This window comes from Carcharodon carcharias, chromosome 1, assembly GCF_017639515.1.
Source record: "Carcharodon carcharias isolate sCarCar2 chromosome 1, sCarCar2.pri, whole genome shotgun sequence".
In the NCBI taxonomy this organism is placed as follows: domain Eukaryota; kingdom Metazoa; phylum Chordata; class Chondrichthyes; order Lamniformes; family Lamnidae; genus Carcharodon; species Carcharodon carcharias.
This window is the reverse complement of record NC_054467.1, coordinates 249,024,475-249,042,498: the sequence shown is the minus strand read 5'-3', so window position 1 is coordinate 249,042,498 and position 18,024 is coordinate 249,024,475. Positions and strand designations below refer to the sequence as shown.

At 44.3% G+C, this 18,024-nt stretch overlaps 1 protein-coding gene across 1 annotated transcript in view; it reads right to left on the bottom strand.

The window, feature by feature from the left end:
* LOC121278030 (dedicator of cytokinesis protein 2-like) overlaps positions 1-18,024 on the bottom strand; it is a 1,199,266-nt gene that overhangs the window by 1,008,167 nt on the left and 173,075 nt on the right. Inside the window, exons 6-7 of the mRNA XM_041188048.1 lie at positions 8,754-8,902; positions 3,590-3,725 (exon numbers count right to left, since the gene is read on the bottom strand). Coding sequence (XP_041043982.1) covers positions 3,590-3,725; positions 8,754-8,902 — 285 coding nt within the window. The remainder of the gene's footprint in view (positions 1-3,589; positions 3,726-8,753; positions 8,903-18,024) is intronic.

The following is an 18,024-nucleotide window of genomic DNA, read 5'->3' as shown; positions in this document are numbered from 1 at the left end:
ATTTCTCCCCATCTGGAGCGACTCATGGCAGTTTTGCATTCGGTAACATGCGAATGAGCTTGAGCTGGAACTCAGGGCGGTGATGAAGGGGAAGGGGGCACAAAGGTCTTTCAAAGCAGATGCAATTTTAGGTGCTGTTTATGACTGGATTTCCAATTACATCTAAAGTGAAAACTCCAGCACCATAACTTTGACTTCCAACAGAAATAATTTCATCAAGGCCAGGTCAACATGGGATTTTCATCATGAGAGCCAAAACCATAGAATCTAACAAGACATTAAACTTGTACCTTTCCTTGTTCACGAAACACCTCTGCAATGGCAACTAGTGCCATTTTATTCCAATAATTTTATTCCAGAACATTCTAAGCCCTGACAAGATTTCCCCTCCTTTTTCTACATCACAACAGTGAATACATTTCAAAAAGTTGTTGTAAAGCGCTTTGAGATGTCCGATGATCGTGATAAGTGTTATATAAACATCAATCTTTCTTTTATTCTTTTTTCTACTGTTCTTGCTTCTGTGTCCTGTTTTGGGTATCAAAGAAGTGCAGCCAACCCAATAGCTGTAAGCATGTTTACTCTTCCGGCTGGTAGCACCCTTGCCTCTGAGTCCAGAAGAGTCAAGACACACTCCAGGATAAATCGACTAGACTGACGCTTTAGTCCAAATCTGAGGGGCTACCACATTGTCCCAGTTTCTGGTGGAAGGGATGTTAAACCCACACCCCGTCTGCCAGTTCAAGCAGCTGTAAGGGGCTCCATGGCACCATTCAAGGAGGTGAAGGACAGTTTTCCCAATGTCCTGGCCAACATTTACCCCTTAACCAACACCATAAAATCACATTGGATAGTTACTTATCTCATTCCTGTTGTTTAAAAATTGCCCTTTGTGTCCGCCTAATGAACAAGAATCTACCCTTCAATAATAATTAATTGTCTGTGAAACCCTATGGGACAACTTTAGTTTGGCAAATACAAGTGCTTTCTTCCATTTCTCTCTGTCACAAAATACATAACTACTCGAAAATTTCCAGTCGAGAATTTCACTTGACACAGTTGCTAACAAATAAAATTTCAGATCTACTCAGAAGTTTTTCGATGATATTGATGATCTTTCAAAGAGGAACCATTTTAGAAAACTGCTGCCTATTTAATCAAAAATAGACTTCTTTACTGACTGAATCATGTCTGGCTAGAAGTGACAACACTCTAACTTTCCAATTCTGTTGAAGAGTCAATTGTTCTCTCGCCTCCAGTACATTTTTGGGGAGTAGCATCTCACAGTAGCAAACCCTTCTTTAGAATTTAAACTGATAACAAAATGAATGTGTTTATCTAGACCCTTAAAGCCTGCTTATAGGTGGGAACATTGCAGATACTCTAACTGTAATCTTCCAAATGTTTCCTTGATTCGGGAACCGTTCCATTCGATTGAACATTGTGCATTTTACTCTGCTATTTAAGAAAGGTGGCTGAGGAGAAACAAGGAAATTATAGGCCAATTAGTCTAACATCTGGTGTCGGGAAATTACTGGAGTCTGTAATTAAGAATAGGGTAGCTGAACAACATTGACAATTTTCAACTGGTCAGGGAGAGCCAGCATTGGTTAGTAAAGGGTATGTTATCATCGACTTTTTTTGAGAGGTGACTAAAGCAGTGGGCAGGGGAATGTCCATAGATGTTATTTATATGGACTTCCAGAAGGTATTAGGTAGTCTTTCATAAGAGACTAAAGCTGGTGCTAATGGATTTGAAGACAGATTATTGATCCCCTTAGGAAATTGGCTGAACAGCAGCAGGCAGAGAGCAAGGATAATGGGTGCCCTAAATGGTAGATTGTAACTTATGGTGTGAATGTACAAACATACGAGCATATGAACTAGCAGCAGGACTAGGCCATTCAGCTCCTCCAGCCTGCTCTGCCATTCAATAAAATCATGGCTGATCTGATTCCCGCCTATCCCCAATGACCTTTGACCTCCTCTTAATAAAGAATCTATCTAGCTGTGCCTTAAAAATATTCTAAGACCCTGCTTCCACTGCCTTTTGAGGAAGTGAGTTCCAAAGGTGCACGACACTCTGCGAGAAAAAATTTGCATCTCTGTCTTAAATGAGTGACCCCTTATTTTTAAACCATGACCCTAGTTCTAGATTCCTCAAAAGGGAAAACATCCTCTCCACATCCACTCTGTTAAGTGATTGTTGCTTTAAGGCCAGTATTACTGAGTAAGGGTCACGTGGTCAGAACAGCCAATCAACACCGAGTGTGGGGAATCTTCTAAGGGGGTGGAGTTTTCCTAGCCTGGCAGGGAGTGTATTGTAGCCTTGCTAGAAGCAGGGTGATAATTGAACAGCTCTGCAAATAAAGTTTGTTGTCCAATTGTGCTTGGTAGTACATCTTTACAAAGACCCCTCAGGATCTTATATGTTTTGATCCAGTCATTCTGCAAGGATCTGTGTTAGGGCCTCAACTATTCACCAGATTTATTAATGACTTGGATGATGGGATGGAAAGCCACATATCCAAGTTTGCCAATGAAATAAAGATAGGTGGCATTGCGAACAGTGAAGATGGAAGCATATAATCACAAAGAGATATGAATAGGTTAAGCAAATGAGAAAAAAACAGTGACTAATGGGTTTCTACGTAGGAAAATGTGAGGTCTTCCCCTTTGGAACTAAAAGGACAGAACAGAGTATTTTCTAAATGATGAAAAACTAGAAATAACATAGGTTCAAAGAGACATGGAAGTCCATGTGCATAAATCACAATAATGTCTTCATAAGGTATAGAAAATAACCAAAAATGCTGGTGGAATTCTGGCCTTTATGCCTAGAGGACTAGAATACAAAGGGGTAGAAGTTATGCTGAAGCTATATAAGCCCTGGTTAGACAACACCTGGAGTACTGCGAGCAGTTCAACTATAGGCACCAACCCCTTAGGAAGAATATATTGGCCTTGGAGGGAGTGCAGTGTAGTTTTACCAAAATGATACCTGGCCTACAAGGAGACAACAGGAAAACTAGCTTGTGCTTCCTGGCATCTGAAAGGTTAAGAGGCGATGTAATCAAATTGTTCAAGATATTAAGTGGAATTGATAAGGTAGACAGAGGGAAACCTAGAGGGGCTAGTCCAAAAATTAGAGCCAGGTCTTTCAGGAGTCAAGTTAGGAAATATTTCTACATGCAAAGGATGCTAGGACTAGATACATTTCTAATTTTAACTCCGAGATTGATACCAATCTTTGTAAACCAAACGTATGAAGGCAAGGGCTCATATATAAAGTTAGGTCACAGATCAGCCACAATCTCATTGAATGGTAGAACAAGCAGCAAGGTGCTAAATGGCCTATTCCTGTTCCTATGTTTACTGTAATAAAAACAGAAAATGCTGAAAATGCTCAGCAGGTCAGGCAGCATTGGTGGAGAGGGAAGCAGTTAACATTTCAGGCCAATGACCTCTGGGTGCTGTCATGGTTTGAGGAGTCCAGTCACAGAGCACAAAGTGGTTGCCAAGTGGACCCTACTCACAAGGCATTGCAGGAAGGAGGGACAATTGCTACACATCAATATTGGCCTCTTACCGTCTCCTCCCTCATTAAATCTGTGATGTGCTGAGTAGCCTTCTTGTGAGCTTGGAATAGGCTGATGATGCTTGTCTGGTCCGGATCGAGAATATTGCCATTCTCATCTCTAACTACAAGATCCAGTTCCAGCATTCTGCAATACACAAGCAGGTGATGAGCTAGGAAACAAATTCAAAGTTAGTTCATCAAAGTTAATGATGCCAATGACGCTAGTTAAATGAGAGCGGATGTGTTTTATTCTTGGTCTTGTGGCAAGAAGTGATCACCTGAGGTAAATGTGAGTGCCATTACTAGTTCCATACTTTGGCAGGAGATACTCAAATCAATATTAACCATCCCTTAGCCAAGCCCAGCTTCCAGCAAGATCCCATAATGTAGAGAAAACACTATTCAAGCTCAGATCGTACGCAGTTTGCTTTTCAGATTGACTCTACACAAATTTGAATTAAACCTTTCGCCCTCACCATCAGGGATTCTGACAGAGTAAATGCCTACTCCCTGTAGAATGTGCCCAAGTTCCATTCCACGTTTTCATTAGAAATGAAGGCACATTGAGAAATGAGCGGGGTTTCAACATAATAGATTTCCCCTACTCAGGTCCCCCTACCACCCTGCTTTCCCAGTCCAAAGCACTACAAACATTTGACCCACCTGCAAATCCTAAAGCCCATGGCGAAGAAAGGAGAGGATAGGAATGATCTGTTAGAAAGGGCCAATTGGTTAGGTCAATTTTCTCCTCCGGTTCCGAAACATTCCCACAGCCAAGAACAGAAGCTCACATCAGCTTAAAATGTCCCTTCCAAAACTGCATGGACCTGACTGTAATTTCAGTGGTCATTGGGTTTAACCAAATATTGAGTCCATATTTGATCAGCCATTGGAAGCTGATCCCAATTCTATAAATTGCATTCCCTCAGGTTTAGATACAAAATTCTGGGGGTGTAGTCAATGTGAACATGAGGTAGTAACTGCATGGTCAATGATTAACACACAACTTAGGCACACATGAACAGGAGAAGGTTATTCAGCTCTCCAAGACTGTTGTGCCATTGAAGGAGACAATGGCTATTCTGTATCCTAACTCCATTAACCAGGCTTGATTCTATATACACTAATACCCTAAATTAACAAAATCTATCAATCTCAGTTTTGGAATTTTCAATTGGACTGCATCGGTTCAAGAAGGCAGCTCACCAGCACCTTCTCGAAGGGCAGTTAGGGATGGGCAATAAATGCTGGCCTAGTCTGTGACATCCACATCCTGTAAATGAATAATAAAAAAAAAGACCCCCCCACCCACTACCAGTCCTCAAGCCCCAACAACTTCTTGAAGGAGAGGGTTCCAGCATTCAAATGTGTCATGGTATTGAACTGCCTCGTTCAAATTTCGAAAGTAAGCCCCCTTGTTCTGCAGGTCCTCCTCATAGAATATAATGTGTTGACGTGGTAGTAATTCTTGCTTTTCGGCTGAAAATATGGTGGATCCTAATAGCCTGATTATTCTTTCCTCACTTTTCTTTCTCTCCTGCACTCCTGAAAATGTTGACTCAGAACAGGGAGCTAATTGTCCCCCCTGTTCATTGCTCCCATGCACAACTTTCACCTGTGGGCTGAAACAGTGAGTATCCTGGGGATTTTCTACTCATGGCACTTTGGAGGGTCACCAGACAGTTTATTCCCTCTTCCTCTAGTTCGCGCGACCAAATGTCAACAATTGAGCCCTTACGCCTGGCATTGATCGCTTATCTCGCACAGATTTCCTTTTTATTCTTTCATAAAATGTGGGCATCACTGCCAATGCCAGCATTTGTTGCACATCCTTAATTGCCCTTGAGAAGGTGGTGGTGAGCTGCCTTCTTGAACCGCTGCAGTCCATGTGGTGTAGGTACACCCACAATGCTGTTAGGGAGGGAGTTCCAGGATTTTGACCCAGCGACAGTGAAGGAATGGCGATATATTTCCAAGTCAGGACGGTGTGTCACTTTGGTGGTGGAGGGGATGGGTGTGGCCTTGCAGGTGGAGGTGTTCCCATGCACCTGCTGCCCTTGTCCTTCTAAATTGTAGAGGTCACAGGTTTGGAAGGCCCTGTCGAAGGAGCCTTGGTGAGTTTATATGGCTGGTCCAGTTCAGTTTCTGGTCAATGGTAACCCCGAGGGTGTTGATAGATCAAGCACACAACATAAAACCTTGCTGTGTACCTCAGCTCCACACTTCCCAATTAAGCAAGTGTGGAAGCTCAGTAGGAACAAGGGACCTAGGAGCAGGAGTTGGCAATTCCACCCTTTGAGCCTCTTCCACCATTCAATAAGATGATGGCTGATCTGATTGTGGTCTCAACTCTACTCTCCTGCATGCCCCACATAAGTAAACGTTAGCCTCCTCAATTTGTTGAGTTTAAGGTGATTAGTCTGCCTCTGTAGAGGGGATGCTCCTCAGTAATGGGTAACATTGTTTGTGTCTTTCCACAAGTACATAAGAGGTTTGTACTGAGGCCCCAGCGGTGGAGATTGGCTGCACAGGGTCCCTGGCCTGTCCTGAACCTACTAGCCAAGGATCACTGCCCCATGCCCCATTCGACAGATGGGGATTGTCACAAGGAACTTGCTAGTGGCTTTCCGTGTTTCCCATTCCTCGGTCCAAAGCATGTTTGCTGGTTGATCTTGCTCATGAAGGTTGCTCCCTATAGGCCACCGAGATGGAAGGCGGGCAGTGGGTGGGTTGAATAGGTCATCAATGGAGTGATCGGCGAGGTGCAGCGCAGATGGTTTCAACCAGCTTTTGGGATTTCGTCAGTGGGCGGATGTGTGGGAGAGTGATGTTTGCGAGGACAGGAAGCCTGTGAGTGGGTGTTAAGCAGAGAGTTATGATGCACATTGTTGCATTCAATTGAGCATGAACAAGATGTGTGTATGATGTCCTTTACCAGACAGGTGCACAGTGATCTGCTGTGGAGTATGATAGGGAATGTGCTGAGGTCCTCCGGAGTGTTGTGGCAGCAGTACCAATCCAGCAAGTTTGGTTAGTAGGGCTTTTTCCGGTTTTCACCTTTGCTGCTGTTCCTGGAAGGACAAAGTCCTATCTAGAGTCTCGCCCAAGTAATCGGGTTGGGATCAGGTTTTAGTCTCTGGTAACCCATGTAGATACGCAGTCCTGTTTTGGCGCTGACATTGAGGAGGTGGAATACACTGGATATGGTTTTAAAGGGATTTAACATGAGACGCCATGTGCTGCAGTATTTTGTCATCTTTGTAACATCTTCGTTAAAGATCTAGTCCAGGGTGCATGAAGGATTGGAGCTTGGGTGGCACAGCTGATGTCAGCAGCATAGATGAACTTGTGCGATGTGGTTGTTGGTAGGTCATTTGTATATATGTGGGCCCTGTGGTAGTCCATTGGCCTGTCTTCTCTGCGAACTAGTCCCATGCACAATTCTGCCTTAAATAAATTCAATGACTCAGCCTTCGCTGCTCTCTGGGGAAGAGAATTCCACAGACTAATGACCCCCAGAGAGAAAAAAGATCTCCTCATTTTTTTTTATTCATTCATGGGATGTGGGCACCACTGGCTCAGCCAGCATTTATTGCCCATCCCTAATTGCCCTTGTTCAGGGGGTATTCAAGAGTCAACTACATTGCTGTGGGTCTGGAATCACATGCAGGCCAAACTAGGTAAGAATTGCAAATTTCCTTCCCTAAAGGACATTAATGAACCAGATGGGGTTTTATAACGATTGACAATGGTTTCATGATCATCATTAGACTTCTAATTCCAGGTGTTTCATTGAATTCAAATTCCACCATCTGCCAATAACAGGATTTGAACCTAGGTCCCCAGAGCATCACGCTGGGTCATCTGGAGTATTAACGCAGTGACAATACCACTATGCCACCACCTCCCTATCTCTTCTTCTTAAACTGTGTTCCCTAGTTCTAGTCTCCCCCAACAAGTGGAAACAACCTTGTGGTATCTACCCGGCCTGCGGTGTTTTTATAATAATATAAAAAGCACTAATCACTCATAAGGGGCTGTGCAAACACATTGTGGGTTCATTTATTGAGACTAGGCACATGGGAACATTTATACAGCGCTATAAAGCCTGAACACACCAACAGCAGATGTGTGTGTCTGCTATACTGAAATCAAAAGCGAAACTAAAACTGGATCACATGACAGAATTCTTTCTAGTGGTGTCATACTGCAATCCCTTGAAGACATATTGCAACACTGTCAAGTCCCCTCAGGATCTTATTTTTTTTTAATAAGATCACCTCTCATTCTTCTAAACTCCAATGGGTATAGGACCAAACTACTCAACCTTTCTTCATAGGATAAGCCATTCTTCTGGAGAGTCAAGTGAACCTTCTCTGTACTCCAATTATTCTCATCTAAAGAGAACAATACTGTACACAGTATTCCAGATGCGCCTCACTAATGCCCTGTACAGCTGCAGTAAAGCTTCCCTGCTTTTATATTCCATTACCCCTGATCTATATTCCTCATGAAAAGAGAAGGTTGAGGGGTGACCTAAGAGATCTTTAAAATTGAAGTCTAGGAATAGGGTATCGAGCCAGGCCATTTAGGAGAGAAGTTAGGAAAGGCTTCTTCATGCAAAAGACAGCCCAGAGTGTGGAACTCTCTGAAGAGAAGCAATAGGTGTGTCCTCAATTCATCATTTTAAACAGAGAGGGATAGATTTTTTCTAGCCATGGGTATATATAAAAGGATATGGAGCCAAGGCAGGTGGATGTATTTAAGATACAAATGAACCATGATCAGATTGAATGGCAGAACAGGTTTGAGCGACCTACTCTGGTTCCTATAGCAGTTTGTTACAACTGCAGTTAAGTGTTACCCACATTGGTGTGGGGCTGATCAGGTAAGGGTGGCAGGTTGTCGTCCCTTAAAGGACTTCAGTGAATCAGTTGGGGTTTTAATGACAATCCGACAGTTTCATGATCGCTTTTACTAAGGACAGCTTTTTTTTTATTTTCAAAATATGGTAAACAGAATTCAAATAGTGGGGTAATGAACATACATTTTCAGGCCCCTCGATTATGAGCGATAACATAACCAGTACATTACTTAACCCTTAAAGGTGAGCTCAATTCACTCCAATGCATCGAACAAGCCATAACTGTGAAAATACAGACTGGAAACATACTTGTTGCCAAAGTCCATTTTTGTGGTGACTTCTTGCTTCAGTTCTTTGAGTTCATCCTGTGGCAGCGTTCCTGACAGGAGTTGGGATCTCCTCTCCATCAAGTCGCACATCATCGAGGTAACTTGCCGAAACTTGGAAACCTGACCAGTCTGAAATAAGTCCAAAAAAAATTAAAAGTTAATGGATGATTTTGTGACTGGATATATGTTTGGCCCACCTGCCACCATTAAAAGTGGGCACCCTTGTCTTGAGTTATTTCAAGCCCCAATTTCTAGAGGGATAGGAGTGAAAATTAGAGAAGTTATTCTCAACTTTTATCAAACCTTCCTGAGACCCTACTTGAAGTACTGTATACAGTTCAGGTCATTATATTATGAAAAGGACATAGAAGGTGCAAAAGAATTTACAAGGATGAGACCCAGAACTGCAATGTTACACCTGTTGTGATATAATTTTAAGAGAGAATATGCTAATGAGTAAGTAGCTGGGATGAGACTTCATGTCATTATAGGGGCAGATTGGTCACAGGTCAATTCATGATATGTTACATGATATAATACTCCTGTAACAATAGCCCAGGTTTTGCACTGATAATGATGGTGAAACTGTCAGCATTTACCCTCATTGTTCCACTGAAACTTACAGAACTTTATGGAGTTTGCCCATGTGTAAAAGAATGCAGAAGTCCAGAGTTACTCTCAGTGTTTCCCTGCTCCTTCAGAGGGCAAATTATTAAGGTCACCCAGACTGCAACCCCTAAGCAATCAATGAATTGAAGAAAACTTTGACTTTTATGCTGTTCGTCCCACTGTTAAAAGCCCTTGAAAAAGTTACACCTGTGGGATGTTCATAATTACTGCTAAATATCCTCACTGACCCTGAAAAGCTAATTTCATATTTGTGGAATGTCAAATTTCTCCTTAATAATAAATCCATCCACATATTTTTGATTGTTTTTTTAAGTTTGTGATTAAGGCCAACTGGGGATGGACAATAAATACAATGCCCATATCCCATGAACAAAAGAAGATTAGCTTCTATCTTAACCTCAGTCATAATTATTTACTTAACTCTCTGAAAATTTAGGTTAATAGTGAGGGATAATCAATACTTTTAACTTCCTCATTTACTGTCTGTGAGAATTTGTCAATATGACTGGCTGCTCACTCTGCTACTGACATCACTACTGCTGGACGTCTGGAGATCCCCTTGACTCGGTGTCAGATTTAAACAGCTGTCAGGAAAGGAAAGTCCGCACCACAGAGATCCCAGTAGCTTTCTTTGAGGTCAGTGGCAAGTGCTTTTTGCTTTGCAAAATCCAATCCAATAAAGCAGTCCAAAAAGACAGAACATCCCTTAAGTTAATGACTGTCACAGCATGCAAAATCCATTTCATTTAAATATTTCTCTCCACAAAAGTGAATCAGAAATGCAGATCCACTTGCATTAGTGTCATCTCATGAAGAAAAAGTCAGAATTGCAAATTACCTCAAAAATTTCCTTCTCACATTGACTGCGAGGCAAAAGTTATAATTAAGCTCTTAGCACTAATTAAGCTGGTATTCATGTCTCAGTATGTCATTCTGCTGTAATCAGTTATTACAGAACAGGGCAGCTGCAGTCTCTGAAACACTTCTCCCTACTAATTCTCACATTACATTTTTAATTGGCCTTTTTGTGAAGAAGCACTTGAGGGGCTGTACACTTCATTATATTTTTTTTTTAAAAAAGGCTTTCTTTCTCATGTCGATAATTTAGAAATCATGCACAACAAAGGAAGTGATGATGTTAAGTGATAAAAACTCAGTGGCCTTCAACAGCTCACTGTAGGTGAATTATTATTGCTTGCTTTTGGCGTTGTTATATTATCAGATGTGGTTAACCTGTTCAAGATAACGGATTTCTTTTCCCCCTTCGGAATAATCTTTGTCAATCCTGGTTCAAATCGAAACCTTGATGATTGGCCATTTTCAAACCACCCATTTCATTAGCTTTTGATGGTTGCTAATCTGGTTAATAGTCTTTAATTAAGCAATGAAAATCTTGTCCCTTTTTAAAATTCTGTGGTCCATCACATCCTGACATTGATTAGGTGAGGACCTGGGAGAACCAATGGTGGTGGTGTAGTGGTAATGCCACTAGACCAGTAATCCAGAGGGGCCAGGATAAAGTCCTGATGACATGGGTTCACATCCCACCATGGCAGCTGGTGGGATTTCAATTCAGTTAATAAATCTGGAATTAGAAAGCTAGTCTGAGTGATGCTGATTGTCATTAAAAACCCCATCTTATTCACTAAGGGAAGGAAATCTGCCTTACATGTGTAACTCCAGACACACAGCAATGTGGTTGACTCTGACTCAGTTGTAGTAAACTGCTACAAAAACCCCCCCAAAAAATGGATGGATCACCTGGCAATGGAAATGGCAATTTCAGTCCTGTTGACCCTGGAAAATGTGCTTTACAAACATCTGGGGGTTTGCCCAAACATTGGGAGAGCTGTCTCACAGACTAGTCAAGCAATAGACACCACCATCACTACCCCTGGGTACGTCCTATCCCCACCAACAAGACAGACCCAGCAGAGGTGGTGGCACAGTGGTATATGGTTGGGAGCAGGTGGCCTGAGGAGTTCTCAACATCGGCTCTGGACCCTATGAAGCATCAGGTCAAACCTCCTGCAGTCCCCGCTCATACCCAGCTGATGAATCAGAGCTCCTCCATGTTGAACACCACTTGGAGGAAGCACTGATGAAGAGCACAGTGTGTGTACTCTGGGTGAGTCTTCAATGTCCATCACCAATAGTGGCTCGGTAGCATCACTACAGATGGGGCTAGCTGAGCTAGACTGGGTGTTTGGCAGGTGGTGAGGGAAGCAACTAGAGGGGAGAAAACTACCTGACCTCATCCTCACCAAACTACCTGTTGTAGATCCATCTGTCTATGACAGTATTGGTAGGAGTGACCATTGCACAAAGTGGAGACAAAGTTCTGTCTTCGCATTGAGGATCCGCTGCACCATGTTGTGTGGCACTACCACTGTGCTAAATGGGATAGATTTCAAACAGATCCGGCAACTCAAAACTGGGCATCCATCAACAGGGAGCAGAATTGCATACAAACACAATCTGTAAGCTCATGCCTGGCATATCCCCCACTCACCATTACCATCAAGCCGGGGCATCAAACCTGGTTCAGTGAAAAATACAGGAGCAGGACCAGACATACCTAAAAATGAGGTGTCAACCTGGTGAACATATAACACAGGACTACTTGTGTGCCAAACAGTGAAAGCAGTACGCAACAGACAAAGCTAAGCAATTCTACAACCAACAGATCAGATCTAAACGCTGCAGTCCTGCCACATCCAGTCATGAGTGATAGTGGACAATTAAACAACTCACTGCAGGAGGAGGCTCCACAAATATCCCCATCCTCAATGATGGGGGAGCCCAGCACATTAGTGCAAACAGCAAAACAGAAATATTTCCAACCATCTTCAGCCAGAAGTACCAAGTGGATGATCCTCTGGAGGTCCCCAGCATCACAGATGCCAGTCTTCAGCCAATTCAATTCACTCTTTGTGATATCAAGAAACGGCTGAAGTCACTGGATACTGCAAAGGCTATGGGCCCTGACAATATTCTGGCAATAGTACTGAATTGTGCTCCAGAACTTGCTGCACCCCTAGCTAAGCTGTTCCAGTACAGCTACAACACTGGCATCTAACAGACCATGTGGAAAATTGTCCAGATATGTCCTGGCCACAAAAAAAGGTAGACAAATCCAACCTGGCTCGTTGCCATCCCATCAGTCTATATTTGATCATCAGTAGAGATAGAAGGGGTCGTTGACAATACTATCAAGCAGCTTTTACTCAGCAATAATCTAATCACTGACACTCAGTATGGGTTCCACAAGAGCCACTCAGCTCCTGATCTCATTACAGCCTTGATACAAACATGGACAAAAGAGCTGAACTCAAGAGGTGAGGTGAGAGTGACTGCCCTTGACATCGATGCAGCATTTGACTGAGTGTGGCATCAAGGAGCCCTAGCAAAACTGATGTCAGTGGGAATCGGGGGGAAAACTCTCTGCTGCTTGGAGTCATACCTACAAAGGCACAAAGGAAGAAGGTTATGGTTATTGGAGGTCAATCATCTCAGTCCCAGGACATCACTGCAGGAGTTCTTCAGGGCAGTGTCCTCGGCCCAACTACCTTCAGCTGCTTCACCAATGACCTTTCATAGAGTCATACAGGTCTGCAGCACAGAAAAAGGTCCTTCGGCCCATCAAGTCTGCATCAGTCAAACAAGTACCTAACTATTCTAATCCCATTTTCCAGCACTAGGCCCATAGCATTGTATGCCATGGCATCGCAAGTGCACATCCAAATGCTTCTTAAATGTTATGAGGATTTCTGCCTCTACCACCCTTACAGGCAGTGAGTTCCAGAGTCCCACCACCCTCTGGGTGAAAAAATTCTTCCTCACATCCCTTCTAAACCTCCTGCCCCTTACCTTAAATCTATGCCCCCTGGTTATTGATCCCTCGGCCAAGGGGAAAAGTTCCTTCCTGACTACCCTATCTATGCCCCTCATAAGTTTGTACACCTCAGTCATGTCCCCCCTCGATCTCCACTGCTCCACGGGAAATAATCCCAGTCTATCCAGTCTCTCCTTATAACTAAAACTCTCCAGCCCAGGCAATCCCTGTTAAATCTCCCCCGCACTCTCTTTAGTGCAATCACATCTTTCCTATAATGCGGATTCCAGAACTGCATGCAATACTCTAGCTGTGGCCTAACCAGCGTTTCATACAGTTCCAGCATAACCTCCCTGCTCTTATATTCTATGCCTTGGCTAATAAAGGCAAGTATCTCAAATGCCTTCTTAACCACCGTATCTACCTGTCTTGCTACCTTAAGGGACCGGTGAACATGCGCACCAAGGTTCCTCGGACCCTCGGTACTTCCCAGGGTCCTACCGTTCATCCTGTGTTCTCGTGCCTTGTTTGTCCTGCCCAAGTGCATCACCTCACACTTATCCGGATTAAATTCCATTTGCCACCGATCAGCCCATCTGACAGCACATCTATATCCTCCTGTAATCTAAGGCTATCCTCCTCACTATTTATCACCCCGCCAATTTTCGTGCCATCCACGAACTTACTGATCCTACATTCAAGTCTAAATCATTTATATATACCACAAACAGCAAGGGACCCAACACCGATCCCTGTGGAACCCCTCTGGACACAGGCATCCAGTCACAAAAACACCCCTCAACCATCACCCTCTGCTTCCTGCCACTCAGCCAATTCTGGATCCAATTTGCCAAATTGCCTTGGATCCCATGGGCTCTTACCTTCGTTATCAGTCTCCCATGTAGCACCTTGTCAAAAGCTTTGCTGAAGTCCAAGTAGACTACGTCAAATGTATTGCCCTCATCTACACATCTGGTCACCTCTTCAAAAAATTCAATCAAATTGGTCAGACATGACCCCCCCTTAACAAAACCATGCTGACTGTCCTTGATTAATCCCTGCCTCTCCAAGTGTAGATTAATTCTGTCCCTCAGCATTGCTTCCAATAGTTTCCCCACCACTGAGGTTAGATTTCCCCACCACTGAGGTTAGATTTCCCCAACACTGAGGACTCTATCATAAGGTGGGCATGTTCGTTGATGATTGCACAATGTTCAGCACCATTGTGACTCCTCAGATACTGAAGCCGTCTGTGCCTGTCTGCAGCCAGACCTGGGCAACATTCAACCTTGGGCTCATAAGTGGCAAGTAACATTCACACCACCCAAGTGCCAGGCAATGACCATCTCCAACCAGAGCGAATCCAACCATCGCCCCTTGACATTCAATGGCATTACTATCGCTGAACCCCCCACTATCAACATCCTGGGGGTTACCATTGACCAGAAGCTGAACTAGACTAGCCATATAAATACTGTGGCTATAAGAGCAGGTCAAAGGTTAGGGATTCTGTGAAGAGTAACTCACCTCCTGACCAAAACCAGTCCAGCATGTACAAAGCACAAGTCAGGAGTGCAATGGAATACTCGCCACTTGCCTGGATGAGTGCAGCTCCAACAATACTCACGAAGCTCGACACCGCCCAGGACAAAGCAGCCTACTTAACTGGCACCCCATTCGCCACCTTAAACATTCACTCCCTCTACCACCAGTGCACGGTGTGGACCATCTACAAGATGCACTGCAACAACTCACCAAGGATCCTTTGACAGCACCTTCCAAACTCGTGACCTCTACCACCTAGAGGAACAAGGGCAGCAACTGGAGGGAGCACCGTCACCCAAGCTCCCCTCCAAGTCACAGACCATCCTGACTTGGAACTATGGCAGGGATTTTCCACTCCATTTGTGGGTGTCATAGTGGGCGGGAGTGGAACATATCAGGCGATCACAAAAATCGGTTTCACAATGTCGTAAAACCAGTTTGTGATCGTCCGTTCCTCCTGTCAATGGCGGGCTGCATTTCCCGCCACTGCATGTTGGGAGTTAAATTCAATACATTAGCATTTCATTATTCACCCTGCTCTCTGGAATCATCCCCCCGCCCCCCCCACCCCCCCCCCCCCGCCTCCCCATGCTGGATCATGAGCTCACATCAGCGTGGTTACACGCCAACGCCTTTCCCTACCGTACCTAAGTGACATGCACCTGGCAACCTGCACTTCGCTTGGGACTTCGAGATTTGTTTACCTAACTTGCTTTAGGCAACACTTACGTTCATCAGTGCCAGGCTTCGCAGGCAGCACCACATCGCTTTTAGGGGGGCTCATGGGCAAATGTCTGCCTACCAGACCAGCCGTAAGATGGAGGGTGGCTTCTCAACGGCTGCAAGGCTATGGCTTACTTGGGCAAGGAGGGTATCCCAGGTTCTGTGTGGGGCAAATGTTGATCTGTGCCTGAAGATGGTGAGGGCAGAGGAGGCAGTCCCCGGAGGAGGTGGGGCCAGATGGGGATGTGAGGGTGTGTGTGAGAGAGTGAGTGGTGATGTCCCATGAGCTGGCAGTGAGTGAGATGCCAGTGAATGTGTGACGGGTTTGTGAGTGTGTGAGTTTAGAGTGATGAGATGGTTACCATACCCTGGCAGAACGGATGAGATCATTCATCCTCTTTCTGCACTGGATGGCCAATCTCTCCTGTGCAGCATTGGCACTGACCACCACTGTCACTGCCTCGCAAGCTGGTAGTGGTGGGGTTGCTGGACCTCCTGCGGCCAGAGCGGAGGGGGGGAGGGTGGAGGACATCATGGCGGACTTCCGAAAGACATTCCAGTGACGGGTCAGTGAAATCTTCTTGGCTTTTGGGGTCATTTCTTCACTGGAGCAATCCTGGGCTGCAGGCATTGAGAACTGTCTGGGCAGCTGCGGTTTAGATATGTCACCCGGGGTGAGGAAACAGTGAGGTAAGGGCATGGTGAGCGAGTCAGAGGCCACCTGCCGGCAATACGGCCTATTTCCTGTGGCTGCATATTTAATGAGGCGGGAAGCGTTCAAAGCAGCGCAAAAAAAAAACACCCTCGGGGCTGGCGGGAAAAATGTCTGTTTTTAGGCACGCCACCGCACTAAGTGCAATTCAGGGAAAATTCCGCCTCATGTCACCTTGCCTTCACTGTCACTGGGTCAAAATCCTGGAGCTCCCTCCCTAACAGCACTGTGGGTGTAGCTACACCACATGGAATGGAGCAGTTTAAGAAGGCAGCTCACAGAAGGGGCAATTAGGGATGGACAATAAAAGTGATGGCCTAGCCAGTGACACCCACATCCCATAAAGGAATAAACAAAAAAAGGTTAAGGGGGATATTTAATAAAGGCGTTCAAAATCTTGAAGGGTTTGGATAGAGTAAATGAGGAGAAACTATTTTCCCCTAGCGGGAGAGCCCATAACGATATGGACACAGATTTAAGCTAATTGGGCTCGAGAGCCAGAGGACAGAATGAGATTTGTTTTTTACGGAACGATTTATTACGATCAAATGCACTGTCTAGAAGTATAGTGGAATCATATTCATTAGTAACTTTCAAAAGGAAATTAGATAAATATTTGAAGGGCAGCAGCATGCTGGGCTATGGGAAAAGAGTAGGTGATTAGGATGGTTTGTTAGCCCTTACAAAAGATCCAGTACAGGCACAAAGGGCCGAGTGGCTCCCTCCTGTGTTGGAAGTTCTATGATTTTAAATGCCTCTTTTCCTTTGATCTCATGATAAGAGAGAGGTCCCTTCAACACCTTGCTGCCTGGGACGCCCGCCATTGATATAAGTTTGGTTCAACTGCAGCTCTATAAAGAACTTTCTCGAAGAACTAGATCAGGTTTGCCAAGGTTGGTCTGCTTTTTGGAAATCAGGTTCGGCTGTTTCGAATTAAAGTTGATTTATTGGTAGCTCAGAACCTCCGTTTTGGTCATGTGGTGTGACCTACATCATTAATCTTGTACGTCTGCAAACCCATGAAAAATAGACATTTATCTGAGGACAATAGCCACTTCACAGTTGGCCTTAGGCTGTGGAGCGTAATACTCACAAGATGAAAATTGGCATAATTGGATGCTATTGGAGACTGATGAAGTGAAAAACCTCTTTATATCCCCAGCTGTAGCAAGGCTCTATTAAATTAATTTGACAGAGTCCCGATTTAGTTACAAACTTAGCCCAAATTACAAAACTCGAACTTGACCACGAAATGAGGCTCATGCACAATAAATGGGAAGGAGGCATATGGAATGCTCTCCTTCGTTGGCAGAGCTATAGACTATAAAAGTAAGGATATAATGTTGGAATTGTATAAAACGCTGGCGAGGCCACAACTGGAGTACTGTGTGCTGTTCTGGTCACCACTTTACAGGAAGAACGTAATAGCTCTGGAGAGAGTGCAGAGGAGGTTTACAAGAATGTTGCCAGGGTTAGAAAAGTGTAGCTACGAGGAGAGATTGGATAGGTTGGGGTTATTTTCCTTAGAACAAAGAAGGCTGTGAGGTGACTTGATTGAGGTGTACAAAATTATGAAGGGAATAGATAGAGTGGACAGGGTAAAATTGTTTCCCTTGGTGTAGAATTCTAGAATCAGGGGACATAGATTCAAGATAAGTGGCAGAAGGTGTAGGGAGAACATGAGGGAGAACATTTTTACGCAGAGGGTAGTGGGTGTCTGGAATTCCCTGCCCAGGTTGGTGGTAGAGGCAGAAACTCTAAACTCTTTTAAAAAGTGCCTGGATCTGCACCTTAAGTGCTGTAAGC